Source organism: Pelecanus crispus, chromosome 14, assembly GCF_030463565.1.
Source record: "Pelecanus crispus isolate bPelCri1 chromosome 14, bPelCri1.pri, whole genome shotgun sequence".
In the NCBI taxonomy this organism is placed as follows: Eukaryota; Metazoa; Chordata; class Aves; order Pelecaniformes; family Pelecanidae; genus Pelecanus; species Pelecanus crispus.
The window spans coordinates 17,891,247-17,910,285 of record NC_134656.1 but is presented as its reverse complement, the minus strand read 5'-3'; the positions used below and the strand labels follow the sequence as shown (position 1 = coordinate 17,910,285).

General features: G+C 47.0%; 1 protein-coding gene across 1 annotated transcript; it reads right to left on the bottom strand.

Annotated features, from left to right (window-relative positions):
- Positions 1-496: 496 nt before the first annotated feature.
- On the bottom strand, positions 497-18,498 carry PIGU (phosphatidylinositol glycan anchor biosynthesis class U). Its single transcript, XM_075721112.1, has 12 exons — positions 18,369-18,498; positions 16,652-16,716; positions 15,269-15,328; positions 14,237-14,299; positions 12,580-12,689; positions 10,818-10,918; positions 8,994-9,091; positions 7,165-7,319; positions 6,518-6,661; positions 5,578-5,702; positions 3,583-3,725; positions 497-709 (listed from the first exon to the last, which is right to left on the bottom strand). The coding sequence occupies exons 1-12, from the start codon at positions 18,496-18,498 to the stop codon at positions 596-598; spliced, it is 1,308 nt and encodes a 435-aa protein (XP_075577227.1). The 3' UTR covers positions 497-595.
- Positions 18,499-19,039: the final 541 nt, after the last annotated feature.

Genomic DNA, 19,039 nt, shown 5'->3' with positions numbered 1-19,039 from the left:
GTGGCAGCAGCTTCAGCTGTCCTCCTTCCAACAGGTCACTCGGCCTTGGTCACCCATTTGTTTCACAAGCACCCACCACCCACATGGGATTTTTCCAGATCCCACAACAGTAGGAGAACCAAGAAATGGCAGCTGCAGGCAGGGCTTAGGCACCAGGTACCCAGAGGAGCATTACTGGTCAAAGCAGTGAAGGGGAAATTTCCAGGAGAAGCAAACCTCTCCCAGAAGCAGTGATAGTACAGTAAACAGTTCATGGCCTGAGCTCTTTCTGGGACAGAGATCCAGCCCTGGTTTTAGCTCAGACACTTTCGCCAGTTCCTGCTGGACTGCCTGGTGGAAGTGAGAAGCAGGGCTGAGGGAAGAGGGGGATGCTCCAACAGAGGCACTGCAGCTCCTACGTGTAGCTCTTTCAGTCTTTGCACTGAGCCCGCACCTCAGGAGGGTTTTCCCAGAAGAACCTCAGCCCTTTCTTTCAGTAGGTATCATTCCCAAAGTCAGACCTCATTCAGGGAACCTTCCCCACCCACCCCACATACCCCAAGCTTTCCGTGTTCCTTGGAGTGGTCCGTGTCCCAGGGAACGGTGGGCACAGTCCTTACTTCAGCACAAGCATGGCCTCTGTCCCATCTGGCCTTGTCAAGTGGAGTCCGTGAGTGAGGTAGTACTCCCGCCGGAGGAAGGCATAGAAATAATCCGAGATGAGCAGGATCTGCAGAAGTGAGATGTTCAGACACATCAGTGAGGCTTCAGAATAAGGACTAAAAAAAGGGACACGTGTTTGTGATGGACGCTGAAGGGGTTTAAGACGTTCTTATGCTGTTCAGCACGCTTTGCAAGAGGAGGCTGCGTGAGCCTGTGAACACGCCCTGTCCAATGCCTTGCAGCATTAAGCCAAGGGAGACTTAAACTAATCTATTCGTTGCGCTATCAGTGTGCTCTCACAGACAGCTCCGCTAATGAGTCAGGAGCTCCACAAACTGGCCAAGACACACGACAGTGGCAGGCCCATGCGTGCCACAGCTTTACAGACCGTCTCGGCCTCACCTGCAGTACTCCTCCCATGCAAGCACTGCCATGCAGTTCAACCCAAACGCTGAAGTCTCCTGCTGCTGACTGCTATTACGCACTTTTCAGTTGCGATTGTTTTTCAGCTGCCGCCTCTACTCAGAAAGGGTAAGAAGCTTGCAGGCAGCAGCAGGAATACCACAGCTCCCCAGGTCAGCCTTAGCAAACAGAAGCTTTAGCAATTTAACAAAATAATACTTACCAGGCTAAGGGGTGACGAGGAGAGCTGAAATGTCAAGGCTGTGGCTTCACAGTACAACATCCAGGACCAGCATCCGATAAAAGCACTTCTTCCACCCCCCTCGCTTCTGCCTCTCCCTCCTGCCCCTGTGCTGTCATGCCCTCTCTGCGGGGCAGCCAGCCCTGTGTATACATTTGCACACTGGCTCCCTTTCAGTGGTGACCAGAGCTGGCTCTCCCCCAGGTTTTCCCCTGATCCAGGTCAGAGCGTGCTGACACACACACATGGATGTTGGCACCGTCCCGTGTTGCTCGGGACATGGGCGTACCTTAGGCTGGTATTGCCACCGGCCGCGTTGTAGCGTGAAATCACAACCGCAGTGCCTTCCAGAGAACCACAGTGAAGACAGAAACCCGACGTGGAAATCCCACGGTCCCTTCCCTCTCCTCAGCCCCGCTTTGTTGCACTGAGGCCCCACCAAGGCTCCCTTGCCTAAAAGTACTGAGAACGCAAGAGCGGGTCTCGGGGGTCTTTCTAAAGCAGCCCCCCCCGGGCAAGCAGCCTCTGCAGGGGCCGGCTGGGCTGCTGTAGGCGCAGGCAGCGAGCTGCTGGCTCGCTCGTCCCTGCTGTCATTTAGCCTCTGTAGTGCAACCCTTCCCCAGGAATGCCGATCACCTGGAAACAGCATCACGTAACTAGAGTGGAAAACCTTTTCAGCGGCAGACCAAGCGAGTATTGTCCTAATGCCCAGATGGCACTTAATGCATCGCTTTGGCACAATGCGTTCGTCCGCTTCCCTGGGGAATTGACTCCAGGGAGAGCCTCACCTGAGGTGCGCTGCAGTGCTAAGGGGACGGAGGGAGGGAGAGTCGGGCTGGCAGCCAGCGCCTGCCTGGGCTCCTGTTAAATACAGCTGCTGCGGAGAAGGCGCAGGGGCAGGACGGGAGGATATGGAGGACTGGGTGGAGACTGAGGGAAACAGAAACAGGGCTGCAGACTGCTGAGGTCAGAGGAGAAAGTGCCAAGGAGAAGAGACAGAGAAGGGTAGATGTGCCCAGGGAGAGTGAACAGTCATGCTTAGTCTCTCCGCTTGTTCTGCTGAACACCATGGCGGACTACCGACACACTATATCAATACAGTTGATTTTACTTTTAACCAAACTTCTCTGCAGATGTCTTAATGGGAAAAGAAAGAGCTGAGGTTAGTGGGGGTGAGGGCTAGTTCTTTCTCACAAGGAAATCAGAAGGCAGAGTTTTGCTCTGTCTGCATTTACACAGAGCACAAGACCTTGCAGGATCTGCCAGGCCTTTCTCAGGCAGGAAATAAAATCCTCTTAGAATATCAACACCTGCCATGTCTAATTAAAGTTTTCCTATTCCTTTCATTCCATAGCAGGACACGTAGTTAGAAAGCTAATGAACTACTCCCCATTTCCTATAAGCCCTCCTCAGCACTATCTCTGTACTCCCTCTCACCCACTCACTGCATGGAGTCTCTTTTTGCAGTTACGGAATGGGTGTTTGTCCCCATTTATTAAGGGGTGGGGGGATGTACAAGCAGGTGATTTTCAGCCCCTGGCAAAACTGCTCCTCTAGTTTTAGGAGCAGCAGACAAACCTAAATGGCTGAGGCACATTCAAAATAAAGGCAACTTTAACATGAAATGAACATTCTGCTCACCCACGTGTGAAACTGTCCCAGGTCTTAGGGATGTAAGAAATAGCACAGACAAGAGGAAGGACTCAGAAAAGGTTGTAGCAACTGCGTACATTGAATCCCATGCTCCAGCTCTGCTTTCCCTAAGGCTAGTGAAAGTCGTGTGTCTAGAACGGCCTTGAGAGAAGCAGGGAGGGCAAGCCCTGGCACGACTGGGACCCTGCACGTGCCCACAGCGCTAGGTTTCAGTGAGGTACAACGCTCAGAAAAACTGGCGCCACGTCCCTGTGTATGGGCATTTCTCATTTGCCTATTGTCTGCCCCATGGTTTTTTCCAGTTCCCCTCTTAGCTCACCTTCCCCATTCACGTGTGCCCTTAGTCCTGCCATACCAGGATGCTTTTCCTCTGCTACCAAGCAACAGACCACGTACCCTGCAGTCCAGTCTAGCTGGATTGGTAAGCTATAGCTCAAATACTACAAGAGCCCCTTCCCACTAGGATGCCAGAAGGTGAGGACTAGGCAGACTTCAGCTGGAGCAAGGAGAGGCAGGAAGCTGCAATGCGGGACTACGCAGGATGCAAAGGGCCAGACATATCCTGCAGAATTCACTGCTGCTGACAGGACACCCGACCCAGTGATGTACCCAAAGCGCAGCCTTGTTCGCCTCGCTCTACTAACCTGCCCTATGTTGAAAGTCAACGTGATGGCATAATAAAAATTGGAGTTGGCACTTCCTGCATAAATCCATAGATGCCACAGAACGGGGAACAGGAGGGAGCAGACAATGAGCACACATGACAGGATGAAGATGTTCCGGAGGACTGCAAAAGAAAACCAAGCTGTTAAAACAATGCACTATTGAGGAGCCATGCTCACGCAACCAGCAATGGTATTTAGGGTATATGCAGTGGGGGAGAGGCACTCGCGAACACAGACTTCTCTCCAATAATCTTTCACAGTTTGCTTTAATAATTTCCTGGCTAGCTTTTATAAGAAATCCACTATATTTCCCTTGAAAATAAATACTTCTGCCTTTGCTTGAGTGTGAAATCCTCATTTGTAGCTCTTTCCTTCTAGGTCCTGCTTCCAAACACTCTTCCTTGGAGGACTTTGGCTTTTTGGTGTCTACGCTACAGAAACCAGCAGTTTTGAGAAGGGCCTTTCCACCAGCATCACAATTCAGAGAGCAAAGCATGCCATTCCCATGCCTCGTCAAGCTCATGACAAAGGAAAAAAATGAACCCGTGGGCCGTAGGAAAAGAGATGCTTTCTTGGGAGGTAGTAAGGAAATGAAAGTGCCATAAAAGGAGGAAACTCATATAGGCCAAATGCGTTGACAAACACACGACCCTGGGAGGTGCAAGTGTGGCCAGAATCCATTAGTCTGTGTGAGTACGTGTCAGATGGACAAAAACCAAGCACAACTTTGTCTAGAAGAGCTAGGAACTACTAGGCCAGAAGAGATTTTTGGTTTCTGTGAACTATTTATGCCTGCTGCCTTTGGCAGCAGTATTATAATTCATCCCGGCACTTGTGTTGCTGTGCTTGGCTATAGCTCAGCCAGTGTCCCTGAAGGTAACTGAAACACTCCTGATCCTTCTGCAGCTGAAGGAGCTATCTGACATTCTAAGAGCATTGCTGCACCCAAACCTCTTCACACCTATCTTTTTAAACTTCTTGTTCAGTAGGTCTATTCACTCACTGTGGGGTGGGAGCACGTGACAGACTGTCCCTCTCACTGGCCATAATCCCCTTATCTGCATGCTTGGAACGTGCAGCTGGACTACGCTGAATCAGGACTTCTCAGAAGTGCCTCACCTGCTATGGCTGCGACGTGCTCAGGGCTAGTCTGGGTCTTCCTGCCCTGTTTTATCACAGCTGCTTTGGCCTTAGCTTTCCCGAGTCTGAAACTAATAGAGCAGATGGTCTCCAAGTCTCTTGGCTCCTGATTACGCCTCCTGACAGCAGGCAGGCTACCTGTCCATAAACACACTTGGCCTGGGTTAGAGAAGGCTGCAGTAAGAGGCCCGGACAACCTGGCAGGGTTGGTCAAAGTAAGAAACACCAGGAACAACACAGCGCTTCCAAATCTCCCCAGTGTAGCAGGTTCTAGAGACTGAGTTTCAAAATCATCAGGAAGCTCTCTGGTGATTTAAAGAGCTAAAGAGGTTCTTCATGAAGCATTTAAGAAAAACTGGGCAATTGCTTGGAGTAATTCAGTTACTTTCACTCTAAGCAAACAAGCAGCTGCAAAACAAAGAACCACTGCAAGGTGCAGGATTTTAAGGCTGGGGGACTCACCAATTGCAGGAGCAGTGTTCAAATTACACAGCCTTAAATGGGAGCGGAAGCATTTGAAGGATGGGTGTACTTTAAGTAAGCCACATCCCTTGTACAGGACTGTAAAAGGTTCTTACAAAAAAGTTAATCTTCAGAACAACTTGGAGAGAGGGGGAAGATAAGGTACAAGTGAAAATTCCCTCCTCGACCAATTTCAGCCCTAGTCCTAAAGACACGTTTTCTGTATCACCAGAAAAATCAAGCCTCCTTCCAGACACCCCAAGGAGGCCACAAGAGCCTGCGGACAGGGGCCTGGTTTGGTTTAGTAGTGACAATTATTGGAGAGGGCCTTTCCCATTCCAGACAAGGAACAATCAAACACAAAGAACTTACATCTGTAAAGGTGGCTCCAGACTGGAAGGAAGGCCATGTACAGTGCAATGTCTCCCACAGTGGGATAGGACTTGAAGATAGAAATGATCGCGATCTGGACAAACATGAAGAACATAGGGTGTTCCCTAGAAGGAATAAGACACACAGGATAAGAGGATGCAGTAGAGTCTCTGGAAACTGGAAATAAATATCAACAAGGGCACAAAGGTACTGTGGGATAGGCTCAGAGAGGCTGTTCTCTCCAAACAAGCCTCCGAGTGCTGGGTGGGGCAGACCGAGCTGCTCTGCAGAGGAGCATTATAAGGGAATGCACATCTGCTCACTGCCCTCACACAGAAACTGCATGCCTCAACTCAGCACACTTTTATACAGCTGCTCATCTGGGCTGCTCTTCCCCAGCTTTGTCTTATTCACCGAAAAGCAATCAGCACCTCCCCTCTGAAGGTTATTTGGAGAAGCCCAGAGTTGTCCCTCTGGTCCATCATGATGTCTGTATCCATTCCAAGTCAACAGGATCAGGTCACTGAGAATCCAGGCGTGTTAATGGGTGTTTTTATCAGAAAGAAGGGCAATATTGTCAGCGCAGTCTGCTAAGAATGTCCCCAAGTTTTCACTTTTTTTCTGACAATAAAGAACTTGAAGTTCCAGCCAAGAGTTCTTGCTTTCTGACTACACTGGCTTATGCTGGCAGGGAGCAGGCACCTCTATAGCCTAAATTTCTGCTCCCTTTTTTGATGCCTATAACACATCTGTTGCATAGCAGAGCCCAACTCACTCTGTTTAAGAGGAATAAAAATTGAAGCTTTGGGAAATGAGGAGGATAGGCCCTGTTAAAAGAACCATCTTTTTCAGGCTTGTAGATCCAGACATCTGACACCAGCCTTATAAGCTTCCACCAGACAACTAAGAGTAAAAAAAACTAGCAGAGAAACATACTTACTTTAGCTTTATTGCCAAGGGAATGGTGTAGAAGAACACATTGATTTGAAACACACATACGAAGAAAAGACTAAAGTGTTCAAACATCTCCGCAAAGAAGTACCAGAAAAGGCCGATATTGGGTGTCAGATCTGGAACGGAAAGGCTGAAATTTGAAAAGAAAAGTCGAGGTAACATTTTTAAGCGGTTGTTTTTCACTGCCCTGCTTCTGTTATATTAATTAATCATTGTGCACTACTGGATGGAGGACCTATATTTTAAATCTGTGGAGGAGAAACCAAATGGGTGAAAACCTGGAGAGAACAGGGACTAATCCTTTCCTATGCCCCAGCAGGGATTTAAACCGTTCCCGAGCAGACATTTCTCGAGAGATGAAAATTTTGCAGCCATGGTAGCTGAACGATCAAATCCATTTCCAATCAACTCAGTGGAAAACATCTCCTGTCTTCTCTAATTCTTGCTGTTACTTAATTAACAGAAGTTGGCTAATGCCTACTCTCCTCCACACACTCTTTCTTTTCTTGCATTGCCAGTAAAATCAGAGATCACACACTCCTTAGGACAGGGAGTGGGGCACCTGTGTGTGATACACAAGAAACAACATAGCGGGAGCTAGACAGAAAAAACAGTAGGAATGCTTATACTTACATAAACCCGTAAACAGATGGGATAAAATCCCAGGAGTTGAGGAGGAAGAAGGAGAGGCAGATGATCACCACCAGGCTGCACAGGTACAGGGCTGCATACTGCATGGTGTAGAGCCAGAAGCTTTTACTTTTCAGTTTTATTGGTATGAACTGACGCTGAAAATGAAATACAAGCAGGCAGATATCCCTCATCAGGTCGAAAGCCACAAGAAAGCCTGAGTGTTCAGTACATAATTTTAAATCGATGAAAGAAAGCATCAAACACTGGCACTATGGCACGGGAAAGGGCAGCGCTCAAGCACAGTTTGCTTGATGTTCTTCACTCTGGCCAATTAAGTCATACACATTGCACGTATTTCCAGAACTGTGCTTGAAAATACAGAAGCTGAGCTGGTCATTTCTGCTTGCAGTTAAGTCAAGTCTCACGCACTCAGTGTAAGATTTACACACACCTCCTCACAGCTACCCTAATAATGTAAGCAAGTTTACCAAGGATTTTTGGCAGGACAGATTGGAAACTGCTGGAGAAAAAGCTATTTAATTCTGTACAAAGAGTGCAGGACAGTTCATTTACAAATCTGGATAAAAGAACACACACACTAGCATGATCCCTTTAAAAGTTGCAAATTAGGCATTCACGTATCAAAGCACTTGTTGTTGCTTGTAAACACAATGTTTGTACTTTACTGCCACTTTACTTTGACTGAAGTTAAAAGTGAACAAATGAGGCAAGAAAAATATATAATATATAAAGTAAATGCTCCTAAAAATGATTAAACTGAACAAGCAACACTGACTCTGCAGAAGTTCTTGTCTTGCAAAGAGTAATAATAATAATAAAATTTCTGAAAAAAAGTTAAGAGACATTCATGTCAGATAGTCAGGGAATGAAAATGGAAGAGAACTGATTCTCCCTTCTGTTTTGAAGCTCAGAGGTTTGAGAATAGGCTATAATGAACCTGTAGTTAAGATTAGCTATAAAATCATGAGGGAGACAAGACAGAAGCAACCAAGAAAGACTGGTGAAACACTCAACAGCAGGACTTTCAGAATGGCAAAAATAATGAAAACGATCACCAAGTGATCTGTGAACTGGTATAAGAGTCCTCTGCTAACGGTCACAGCCTCACCTTGCTCCCGTATCAGAATAAGACCAGCAAATGACCAGTTTTCATTAAGTGCATTATAATTTGGACTCTCGGTTATGTTTACAGTATCAGCACAAGAGCCAAGAGCCAGACCAGGGGGAAGCACGCAGGCAAAGCAGCGATGAATCCACTCACTAGCAAAGAGCTGCCTCAGCTTTAAACCCTACCCCTGCCTGCAGATGTGCCTGCCACCCTCCTGCTGGGCTAATCTTGCCTGGAGCAGCGTCTGTCGAGGCACTGCGTACCCGTGAATGATCAAGGTCAGCCCTGCTGGAATTCAGGGGTCCTGTTAATGGGGAGGGAGAAAGGACAAGGGCAACCAGCCGCTTTCACAAGCTCATGCCTTTTGCCATTAAACTCCAAACCAGCATTTCTGAGTTCAAGTGATTCAAACACACAGCTCCTCATTCCTCCTCTCCAAGTCTAAAATCCTCATTGCTATTCACACGACACAAAGAACTGCACTTATTTCAGGCAAGCTGAACACCAGCCAGTTCTGTAGACGATTTTCTGCTCCCTTCTCTCTGTGCACAGGCATCCCCATTAAAGCTTCAAACTTCCCATGGCTTGAGGAGTCACTTTTTCTGAAACTCAGGACTTGCCCGACTCCTCTCTCAATAGCTAAGGGCTGTCCCTGCACAGCTGCAAGACCACAGGTACCAACAGTCAGAAATCACCTTACCTGCAAAAGGTAAAGGAGTGCTGGAGCAAACAATGTGAGAGGGTAGAGTGACTGGTACGTTGCTAAGGCCAGGAACACAGCACTGAGGAAGGCACTACCTGCAAAGAAAAAGAATATGTTCATTTGTAAGGAACATTTAATATAAGCAGCCTTACAGACAGGAAGTCCAAATGGGAAGAAATGCATAACCCTCTGCAGGGCCTTATAAATATCAGAACACCACTTAAAGGCGTTTTTAGCAGAATGTGTCTGGAGAGTGTCCTTTTCTTAACTACATTTTGAACAGAGAATGACTCATACCAAGGTGATTCTCCCACACGAAAGAACAGCTGACTGGTTTATATCTCCTATCATTCACATACAGAAAGAGATTCATGTAATTCAGTCTATATATAGACCATGCCGCCTGCTGTCTATGCAAGGGAATGCATTCACCTAAGTCATATCCTCGTGAAACAGCCGTTATACGGGGCATGCTGAATAACCTCGTCACCAGAACGTGTCAGGGCCCTCAGCAAAGCTCTGGGAAAGAGAGCAAGCGACAGTCTGCAGCTGAGGAATGAAGCAGCATTAGCCTTACTTTACAGATACCAAAACTGAGGCATAGAAAGGCTTAGCACAGCTTTTCCAAGTGGTCTTAAAAATACGAATGCCTTTATTGAGGAAGCTTTATTTGAGGTGTCTCAGGTTGAGCCAAGTGCTGAGCATTCACATTGCCCAGCTACCAATACCAGAAATCAAGTCCAAAAGGTCCCAGATTAAACAATAAAAATACAAGTACCCAGTGCAGTAGCCTGGTCATAGCTTTCAGTCTTATGCCACTTGGTGGAAGTCATCTGTAAAAATACAGCTTAGACAGCAAGAATCCTGACTCGGGGCATTGGACTAATTGTGAGCCTACTGACATCAAACACCCGGTAAGCTCCTCTCTGCTTCCACCTCTTGACAGAGAAAATACAGGGTTACCTGGCGATGAGCCTTCTCCATTCTCCAGCTACTCTCTCCTAGACAGAAACCTCCCTACCCTTCTGCACAGATCTAAAGAATTGGTGCCCAGAAATCACAGTCATAATCTGACAACATCTCTTTGCCCACTTTAAAACCTAGAGGCTGCCACACTCCTGATCAGGGAGAAAACACAGGGGACAGCCACTACAGTTTTGTCTGTGACTGAACTATTCATCTGATGGTATCAGTGAACAGTTAAAAATCAGTTTAACTAAACGGACCCTACTCATTTGCTTTTGCAAACGCTTTTAAATCAAAACCCCTCCTGCCTCATTAGGCAGTAACTGGAGGAAAACGTTCTTTTGGAAACACTAATAAAACCAATCTGTATCGGCTTTCTTCGCAGTGTCTGGGTCTGGGCTCTGCTGGAGACAAGAGATCAGACTGATGTTTCCTCTGATCCAGCACAGAACTCCTAAAATTTATGTGACCAGCACAAATTACATATGCTAAAAGACTTTAGCACTGGGGAGTCATAAAAGAAACAGAAACCTGGCATTATGCACAAAATGAATGAAACAGTTCTTCTGTCATAATCTATTCAGCTGTGCTGGTATGGGTCTTTGGTTACTGTTTCTGCTTCCCCAAAGCTCAATTAACTAATTTCAAACAAAGATTACAACTGTGAGTGAAAGCTAAATAAGAGCTGCAGGCAACTGCTTGCTTTTGAATAAAAGTTCAAAGATACACTTCGAAAATAAATTGCATACAACACTTTAAGTGCATATTCATGTACAAAAGAGAGAGCAGCAGAGCATTATGTTTTCTAATCCTTATAGAAAGACATAATGAACCATTTTTTCTTCATTGCATTACCTTTTATTGTAGCTAAAATGAAGAATGCAATGACAGTATTGTTGATGGCACAGGTGGACTTTGCCACGCAAGACATCACCGTGTAGGGGTTTAACAGATAGCTGAAAAAGAGCAAAGCTCGAGTTACATTCATGCCATTCAAAGGAGACACCATCTAATAAAAGAGATATTTAAAGGAAAAACAGATACAATTTGCCATTTCTTTTTGTTTATTTACATTTGATGGGATCCTCTCATCATCAGATTAATTCAACTGAACAGGTTCTTTAGTCTGGAGCAAAAACCAGATCCTTGGATTGTAGCCTTGGCCACAGCGGCCACAGGGAGCAAACGGAGACGATTGGGAAATGTCTAAAATGCAAGTCCTATCCTAGAAAATGACTACCAAAAATGTTCCTTGCTTTGCAGAAACATTGTGCATTTATTCAGTCAGACCTAGGAATATTTGGTCCAAAGTAAACTCTTTCTGTTACTCTCACCTACTGACTCTGAGAAAGTAATAAAAATAAGAGATAGCAAGATGGAAACAAATCCTGAGACATTGCAGAGTTCCCCCCACCCAACTGCACCTGCACACTCCCGCTACGGCAGAGCAATCATTTATGTTCACCACAAAACCTGCCAGCTATGAAAATCTGGCATATTTTAATTGGAATTATGGAAAGACAGCAAACACTGAACACCTTTACCTTCCAGAATGCAGCCACACTTTAGTTAGTAAGGATGCCAGCTCCTTTTGGAAATGAGACTTACAATAACCTCAAAAGCACAGGAAAATGTTTGGAAGGATTACCAATACAGTAAGTGAGATAATGTATCGACCAGCCTTGCTAATAACTGAATCAATCATGAGAGTGAGTAGACAGGGCTGATGATTTCCTAATTATCTCTTTACGGAAACATTTTTCCTACATTTCCAGTCTGGCTTTTTTCTGTGTTTCCAGCGACACAGCCTACAGCAGAGTAGGTACAACTTAATGCCAACTTTGCTATGGTAATGTGCAACAACGTTAAATACAAAACAGTCTGCAATTTACAGACTACCTTTCTCGCCCTGGGGAATTTACCATTTTACAAAATTCATACAAAAATAAGAAAAAAAATAACAACTTATCTAATGGAAAACCATCTCTGACACAGAATAATTCAGGTAATAATTTATTCACGTCAAAAACCCAATAAAAAATATAATTCTTTGACATTAACTACCTTGCTTGTATATTATTTATTTTAGTTGAAGCTTTCTGAAATAAAAAATAATGTTTAGTATACAGAGGAACACCAAGACATGACAACCTGAAAATATCTTTGAATTATTATAAGCAATTCTGGGATATCCAAGTTGTGATATTCAGCAAACATTTTGTTCAACTGCTCAAAAATTCTCCTAACTTTTCTGAAAAGACACATGAGACATTTGGGAGGCATAAAATCAGTTTTGATGACATTAGCGTACAGGCAAAATAAATGGGAATGTGATCTGTGCAGACACAACATTGTTGCTACCAAATTAATGATGCTGTTGAGCCTGTCTTAGAGGGCCTGAGTGGATTTCCTTGTTGGCAACACACATTTGGAAAAGCATCTGCTTTTCACTTTCAAGCCGAGTATTCAGAGCTGGAGGGATTTTTACGTATAATAGAAAAATCAGAATTTGGGGGGTGGGGGGGGAATCTTCAACAAATGTTGAAGTCCCAAATCAGACAAATAAAGCCCAAAGGGAGCTGAGGAACCAAAGCAGCCTACAAGAAGCAATACTTACAATAGTGCTACCTTGAGGGGGATGTAGTGCATTTCCATGGGCGTCCGGATGAGTTCAGCCACATCTGGTGCATACTTATCCAGTTCTATTAGGAGCTTTTGCTTTTTGAACTGAACAAGGGAGAATGACCAAAGACTGTCAGATGAGGAAAGTCATTATTTCTTATTACTCAGGATTTCCATTACTGTCAAACAGTAGATATGAGCCCCAGGCGTGAGCCAAAATTCCTATTATGTGAGGTCTTGTACAAACAGAATGAAACCCCCCTCTCTTTTCCCAAATACTTAACAACTGAAGGGCAAGTCATGAGAAAGCAGATAATCTCTACTTATTTGAACGTTCTTAATTACCTGTGTCTAACTCTTGACACAGCTGACAGTAAATTCACTGCACTAGAGTTTAATACTTTCGATCTTCCTAAAGCTTGTCTGGATCTCCAATGAAAAGTTGACTTTACTGTTCAACATACAAGCCCCTAAGAAACCAAGTGACAGAAGTATGCGGTCTTTGTTACTTTGAAGATGGATACCTCTATGCCAAATCTCCTTTGGGGACCCAAGATCCCTCTCTCTAATCTATCTTGTTCTATGATGCTCCGTATGGAGACAAAAGAGAAATGTGAATTATGAGCCTACTGAACTATGGCATGGTGAGACAGAAGGAGAGAGATACTGGCAATAAATTCTCAGTGAGCAAAGTAACTCACACGCAGGATTTTTACACGCAGTTCTCTCATGAGTCATTTCTTCAACCTCAAAGTCAGAGGACAAGGAGCCACTATGTAGCTGGATGGGAGACCACACAGATGCTGTAGAAAATGCAGCTTCCCTGTTCGTGTTGATACGGAATCGCTGCCCCTCCAGGATCGCAGAGAGCACAGCATTGCTTACACAAAATGTTCTTTGAGCTACTTATGAGAGAGAGCTGGGAGGAATTGCTCTCCTCGAAATACATGTACTTATAATTTGAAGGGAACAAGTAACATTCGGTGTCAGACTTTCACCTTGCTCAGTAGAATGACTTATGTCACCTCAGCATCCTTGGAAGGTTTATTCCTTCCTTCACACATTTCCAGTCTGTGTATTAACTCATGCTGTGTGCAAACACAAACCATGTTCGGGGTAAAACATTCCAGGCCCTAGGTACCAAATGTACAGAAGACTGTAGCAGAAGCAGAGGTGAGAAAAGGGAGTGCTCAAGTCCTGCCGAAAGTCTTGCCAAACCCATAGACCAGTAATTCAATTCTGCATACTGCAAAGTGCCACAACAACCGAAGGCAGGTTTTCAGTACACGTTTTAAAATCTCACATTCCATCTTGTGCACCATGACCCTAGACTTGTCTGCATTTCCTTGGTTACTGCATTCTCACAAATTTCCCCAATTCTTTATACTCCTTTTGGATTAAAGAATCTACACTGCTGTGATCATCATTCAAGGGCAGCGTGGTAGCTACGGACACTAATTTGTTTCATACTTGTAAATACTGCCAGGACAAAACTTAAAATACCTCTGCTGCTTACCACATTCAGTCCCGTGTTTACTGATATGATCAGATTTACTGCAACAAGGACTGTCTGATACTGCATCCTCTGGCATGTGTTCTGTTTGGTACAAGATATTTATACTTGCTGGGAGAAGAGGATCAGCAACACTTACCACAACTTTGTTGAAGTCCTGAATGGCCAAGTAAAGGGCAACAGCAGTCAGCACATCGGTTATCTAAAAAAGCAAGGCATAGACAGACTGACTGTAAGCAAAATAAACAGATGGAGAAAAAGATATTGGACAGTTCTGCAATGCTGAATAAGGACTCTGATCTGACTCAGCTCACGAGAAGAAAAAACAAGCTTTAAAAACACCAGATCACTCATTTGTACACTCTGCTCACACACCATCGGTTAATCTTGAAGCCATGAGCTGCACCAAAGATAGTAATATTTACAAAACAAAAGAACGGGGAATTAAGGGGAAAGAAGTATGCGAGGGGAATAGAATCACTGGTCTAATTAGAGCAGAGGCAACGCTGGGGCAGTGCCCAGCTGGCTAAACCCACCTGTCCATTAATGCAGCACGACAGCGCCTTGAGCTGTCCCCAGGTGCCCAGGCAGCAGCGCAGCCATCGGAGCAGCCAGCGCAGGCACAGGGCAGGCGGCTGTTAGCTCTGCGTGGGACCTGCCCAGCAGGGATCCGGGGAGAGGCTCCACTGGGCGCCATGTGCAGCCAGCTACGTGATTTCTGTCCTTCCGAATTACGCAGAACTCGGAGAACAGTTTACAGGAGACGCTTGGAGGACTAACCCGTTCGTGCTGTCTTTGCAGGCCTCGGGTTTGGCAGTGGGTTTTAGTGAGAAACGCTGCAGGGTAGGGATTAGGCTGGGAGGACAAGATATTCTGACCTTTAAGAGGTAACTTTTGAAATTTGAGACCAAATGCCAACTTCCTGTCCCTCTGCGGGGATGCTTATCTAACCAAGAACGTGGAAAAAAAGAAGGAATACGTACAACAAGGGAAAAGCCCGAGCGTGGGTTTGTACAGGCACAGCTGCCTTCCTAATTAAACTGTGAGCTCAGCAGGAATCTGAGCTACAGGGAGGTTGAAGGTCCCCGATTCTTGCAGGAGTAAAACGAAAGTCATACTCAGCATTTCACAGAACGGGACTGTGCAAGAGGAGCTCTCCAGGAGCGCTTACCATGAACACCAATTCAGCGTATTCAATCAGGAAGTGGAAGAGATATATTATCAGCGGGGTCTAAAAGAGAGCAGAAGGGAAACCTATGTCAAATACTATCGAGATAAAACAACCGGTGATTTGATGACAAAAATGGAGCAGTACTATGACAGACTGTGAAATGCAGTTTTCCTTAGCCTCTTCTACAATGCTGTTACTTCAGAGTAAAGCGATTGAACAAAGCACACTTCTGGTCTTTTCCCGTGCAAAGTTCTCAATACACTTTATAAAAGACACCATCAACTTTGAAAATTATATTCTATTGCAACTTTTCAATTCTGCTAGCATAGCGGCAGAGTTACAATAGAAAGCATACAGAGAGCAGCTTTAGAAAATAATCTTTTCTAGAGAAGCTATTTTTTCAGGTTGTTTGCAGGTACTTTTGGAAGTATTTCCTACATAGCTGGTTTCAATGTTTAGCCTGTTGTCTAGATGAGTCTTTTATAAAGCAAAAAGAAGAAACCATGTTAAAAACATAAAGCAGTAGCACTACAGTCCTATCATCCTCTTACACCCACAGCGTTTCCCTTCTAGGGTAAGAGGAAGAGCATGTTTCTGAATTATTCCTTTGACAGAAAAGCTTAATCTGGAAATACTGTATTTACACGGTGTAAACTCAGTCTTTGCTGTGAGAAAATATGTTTTCTTTTGAAATACTTTTAAAATAATGTGATGGTATAAATAAGCACGGGAAAATATTTCACAGTCTGGAAGAAAATTGTGTTTAAAGGAGAATTTATTGAAGAGAAACAAGTTTTCAGAGGTATACAAAGTATCTGCCTCATCCCTAGGTGACACTACGTATGAGAGTACCTTCATATCAGTAAGGCCACTCAAGGGCACAAAAGCTCCACAGGTGCTTAAGTGTTTTGAGGAGCAAGGTGTTTTCAAGATGAGGAACGAATGTACCGCATTCTTGTGCTCATGTTAATATTTCTGCAAATGCAGAAACTCAAGATGCTGCTGTCCCGCAAAATTGCAAAATTGTCTTCAGACTCACAAGGACGCTGTCTCTGCCTGCTCCGGCCTCTGCTGACAGAAACATCTGGATGTGAACAGGTATTTTACTTATTACAGCTTTCCCCTATTTCAGACTCTCCTCATGCAGTAATAAACATTACAACGTCTATCATCTGCACAGCAACGAGTTACTCCATGACGAACTGCATTTCCTCATTGTGCTAGTCACTACATATACAACTACTGCACAGACAACTACCCGACTCCAAGTTCTCTGAAGTCTTTGGGACAAGACAGATCCCCAGCCTTTGCCAGTCCGTGAGCAGTAAGACTAAGAAACGTGCCACTTGAACATTACATTTCGAATTAAGCGTGCATACCGACCTCGTGAAAAATAGCTCCAGAGTATGGCGAGACCCCTAAATCCAGCAGAGCTAATCCTTCGACCACTGAAACATACAAAACGCCTGCGTTAGAACCCTGTAATGTGGGGAGAGAAAAATCTCGTGATGGCAAAACGACAGTTTTTAACACACCCACGCTCATAAGAATCTCACATTGAATCGCCGTCTGAATGGGTGACACAAAAGGCCACAAAGCCAACAAAGAGCTAGAATTGATTGTTTTCTTACTTCTGCCATGTAAATTTCTGTAGTAACCGAATGGTCAGTTGTAATTTATTTATTTGTTTCAGCTAAAAATGTTGGAGCTGAAATGTTTTGCACTTAACTATAAAGAAATCACATGTATGATATTTACCGATTTTAAGTCACCTATTATGTGATACATGGTATCTACGCTGGAGAAATACTTAATTCTAAGAGGACAAATCACGACATAATACACAATTTGAACTATTTTGCTTAATTAGATGTAGAGAGACCTGAAACGTGCAAAACCACGATAAAAGAGCAGAAATGAATACATATTACCAGGCAAAGCTAAAAGCTTTATCCGTTGTTGAAACTTCCTGACATTTTACAGCCTTAATTCAGACCCTTTGCGATCATGTAATTACAGCTTGCGCTGCAATGTGTGCACATGTTTTTCCACAGCATCTCCACCCTCCTGAGCACAAAGGTTCCCTGGGGACTGAGCAGCGTGCGCAGTGGCAGGAGCTATGGGAAACAGGTCCATGTGTTCAGAGGGAAATGAGGCAGGAGACCGCGGGAAGCAACAAGTTCTCGGTTCGGCGATACACTGGAGAAGCGGATCCTGCCTCTGCCACGAAGTTCCCGTATGACGACGGCCCAGACTTTTCAAGGCGATCCTAACCGTGCTGCTTACTCTCCAGAGGCCCACCTTGCTGCTCTAAGGTAAGATTTTAAAAGCGTCCATTGCTGCAAGGGAATTTTTGCGAGCTGTATTTTGAAACCGCGAAGCGTGAAGCGCTACGCGCCGCGGAGCGCAGGCCTTAGGTCATCATATGCGTTCATTCTTTTGACCTGTATTAGTCTGTGCCACTGTTTTCCACCCTTAAACTGCAAATAATTTTACCTGCATAATAACTGGATATTATTTTCCCAAAGGACTGTCTGTAAGATAAATTAAGGTTCCTAACGGGCTCAGAGGCTACGGAGATGAATGCCACCAAAAAGCCTTGATTAAACCGCGCCTCAGTCTTCAGGAGAGAACCTGAACCACGTCGGTAGCGAGGCGCGGGGCCGCAAACCGACGGAGGGGAACGAAACGGCGCCGAGCTCCGCCCGAACGGGAACCCACGCACCGAGCTGGCCCCGGCAGCAGCACCGGCGCGGCTGAAGCGCGGCGCCGGCCACCCAGGCAAGGCTCAGGGCCGCTGCCGCTGCACGCTCGGGGCCAGATTTTGTCACTCTGCCGTTTCACGCGCGTCTGTGACAGGGTTTTGCACCGGTGCAAGCGCCCGCGGCGCGCGGTGGCGGAGGCCCCGGCCTCCCGCCCTCGGCCCCGCGCCCCTCCCGTCCCGACGGGCGCCGCGGGCCGCTCCACGCAGCTTTCGGCGGGGCCGGCAGCGGAGGGGCCCGTCCCCAGCCCCGCCACCGCAGCCCGGGCCGACCCCCGCGGGGCCGGGCCCCGGCCTGGCCTCCCCCCCCGCGGGCCGTTCCGCCGCGCTAGGCCTCACCTCGCTTCCAGGCGTTTAACGGGGACGCCACCTCGACCCGCTCCGAGATGAAGGCGGCGAGGGTGGAGCGGTAGAGCACGGCCCGCACCGTCACGGCCACCAGCACCACCAGCACCAAGGGAGCCGCCATCCTCGCGGGCTGCCGCCGCCTGTAGTTCCCGGGCGGCGCCGGAGACGGCGGCGCCAATGCACGGGCGGGCCGGGGGGACCACACGTCCCAGGAGGCACCGCGCCGCCGCCGCCCGAGCGCTACGGCGAGCGCCGAGGGGCGAACTTGGCCGCAGCGCGAAGGCGTCGGGCGGCTTTCCCCGGCCCGCCGGGCGAGGGCGAGGGCGAGCGCGGCTGGAGCGGGGCGGCCGGGCCCGGGGCGCTCCCCCGCCGCCGCGCTGCCCCTTCCCGCTCAGCTTTGCGCCTCTTCGCCAGCGGAGCCGGGGCGCGGGGCCTGCCCCGGGGCCGGGCCTCTCCGCGGGGCCGGCCCGGGCCCTCCGCTCCCGCCCGCCGCCGGCTCCGCTCCGAGCAGGCCCCGGTGCCTCGGCCTCTCCGGGCAGCCGTGGCGGCCCCGTGGCGAGCTCGGGCGGGCCTGCTGCGAGGGCCGCCTCCTCCTCCCCAGCCGCAGGACCCTGCGTGCGGCCTCCCTTCGCTCCGCCGGGCTCCGCCGGGCCCCTCCGGGC

Excerpts from the sequence above, each read along its gene's own strand:
- PIGU (XM_075721112.1), bottom strand. The coding sequence starts at position 18,498 with ATGGCGGCTCCCTTGGTGCTGGTGGTGCTGGTGGCCGTGACGGTGCGG. Across the intron at positions 9,092-10,817 it reads CATTTTAGCTACAATAAAAG|GTAGTGCCTTCCTCAGTGCT; the intron begins GTAATGCAATGA and ends TTTTCTTTGCAG. Across the intron at positions 3,726-5,577 it reads CTGGAGCCACCTTTACAGAT|TCCTCCGGAACATCTTCATC; the intron begins GTAAGTTCTTTG and ends TTTCTTTTGCAG.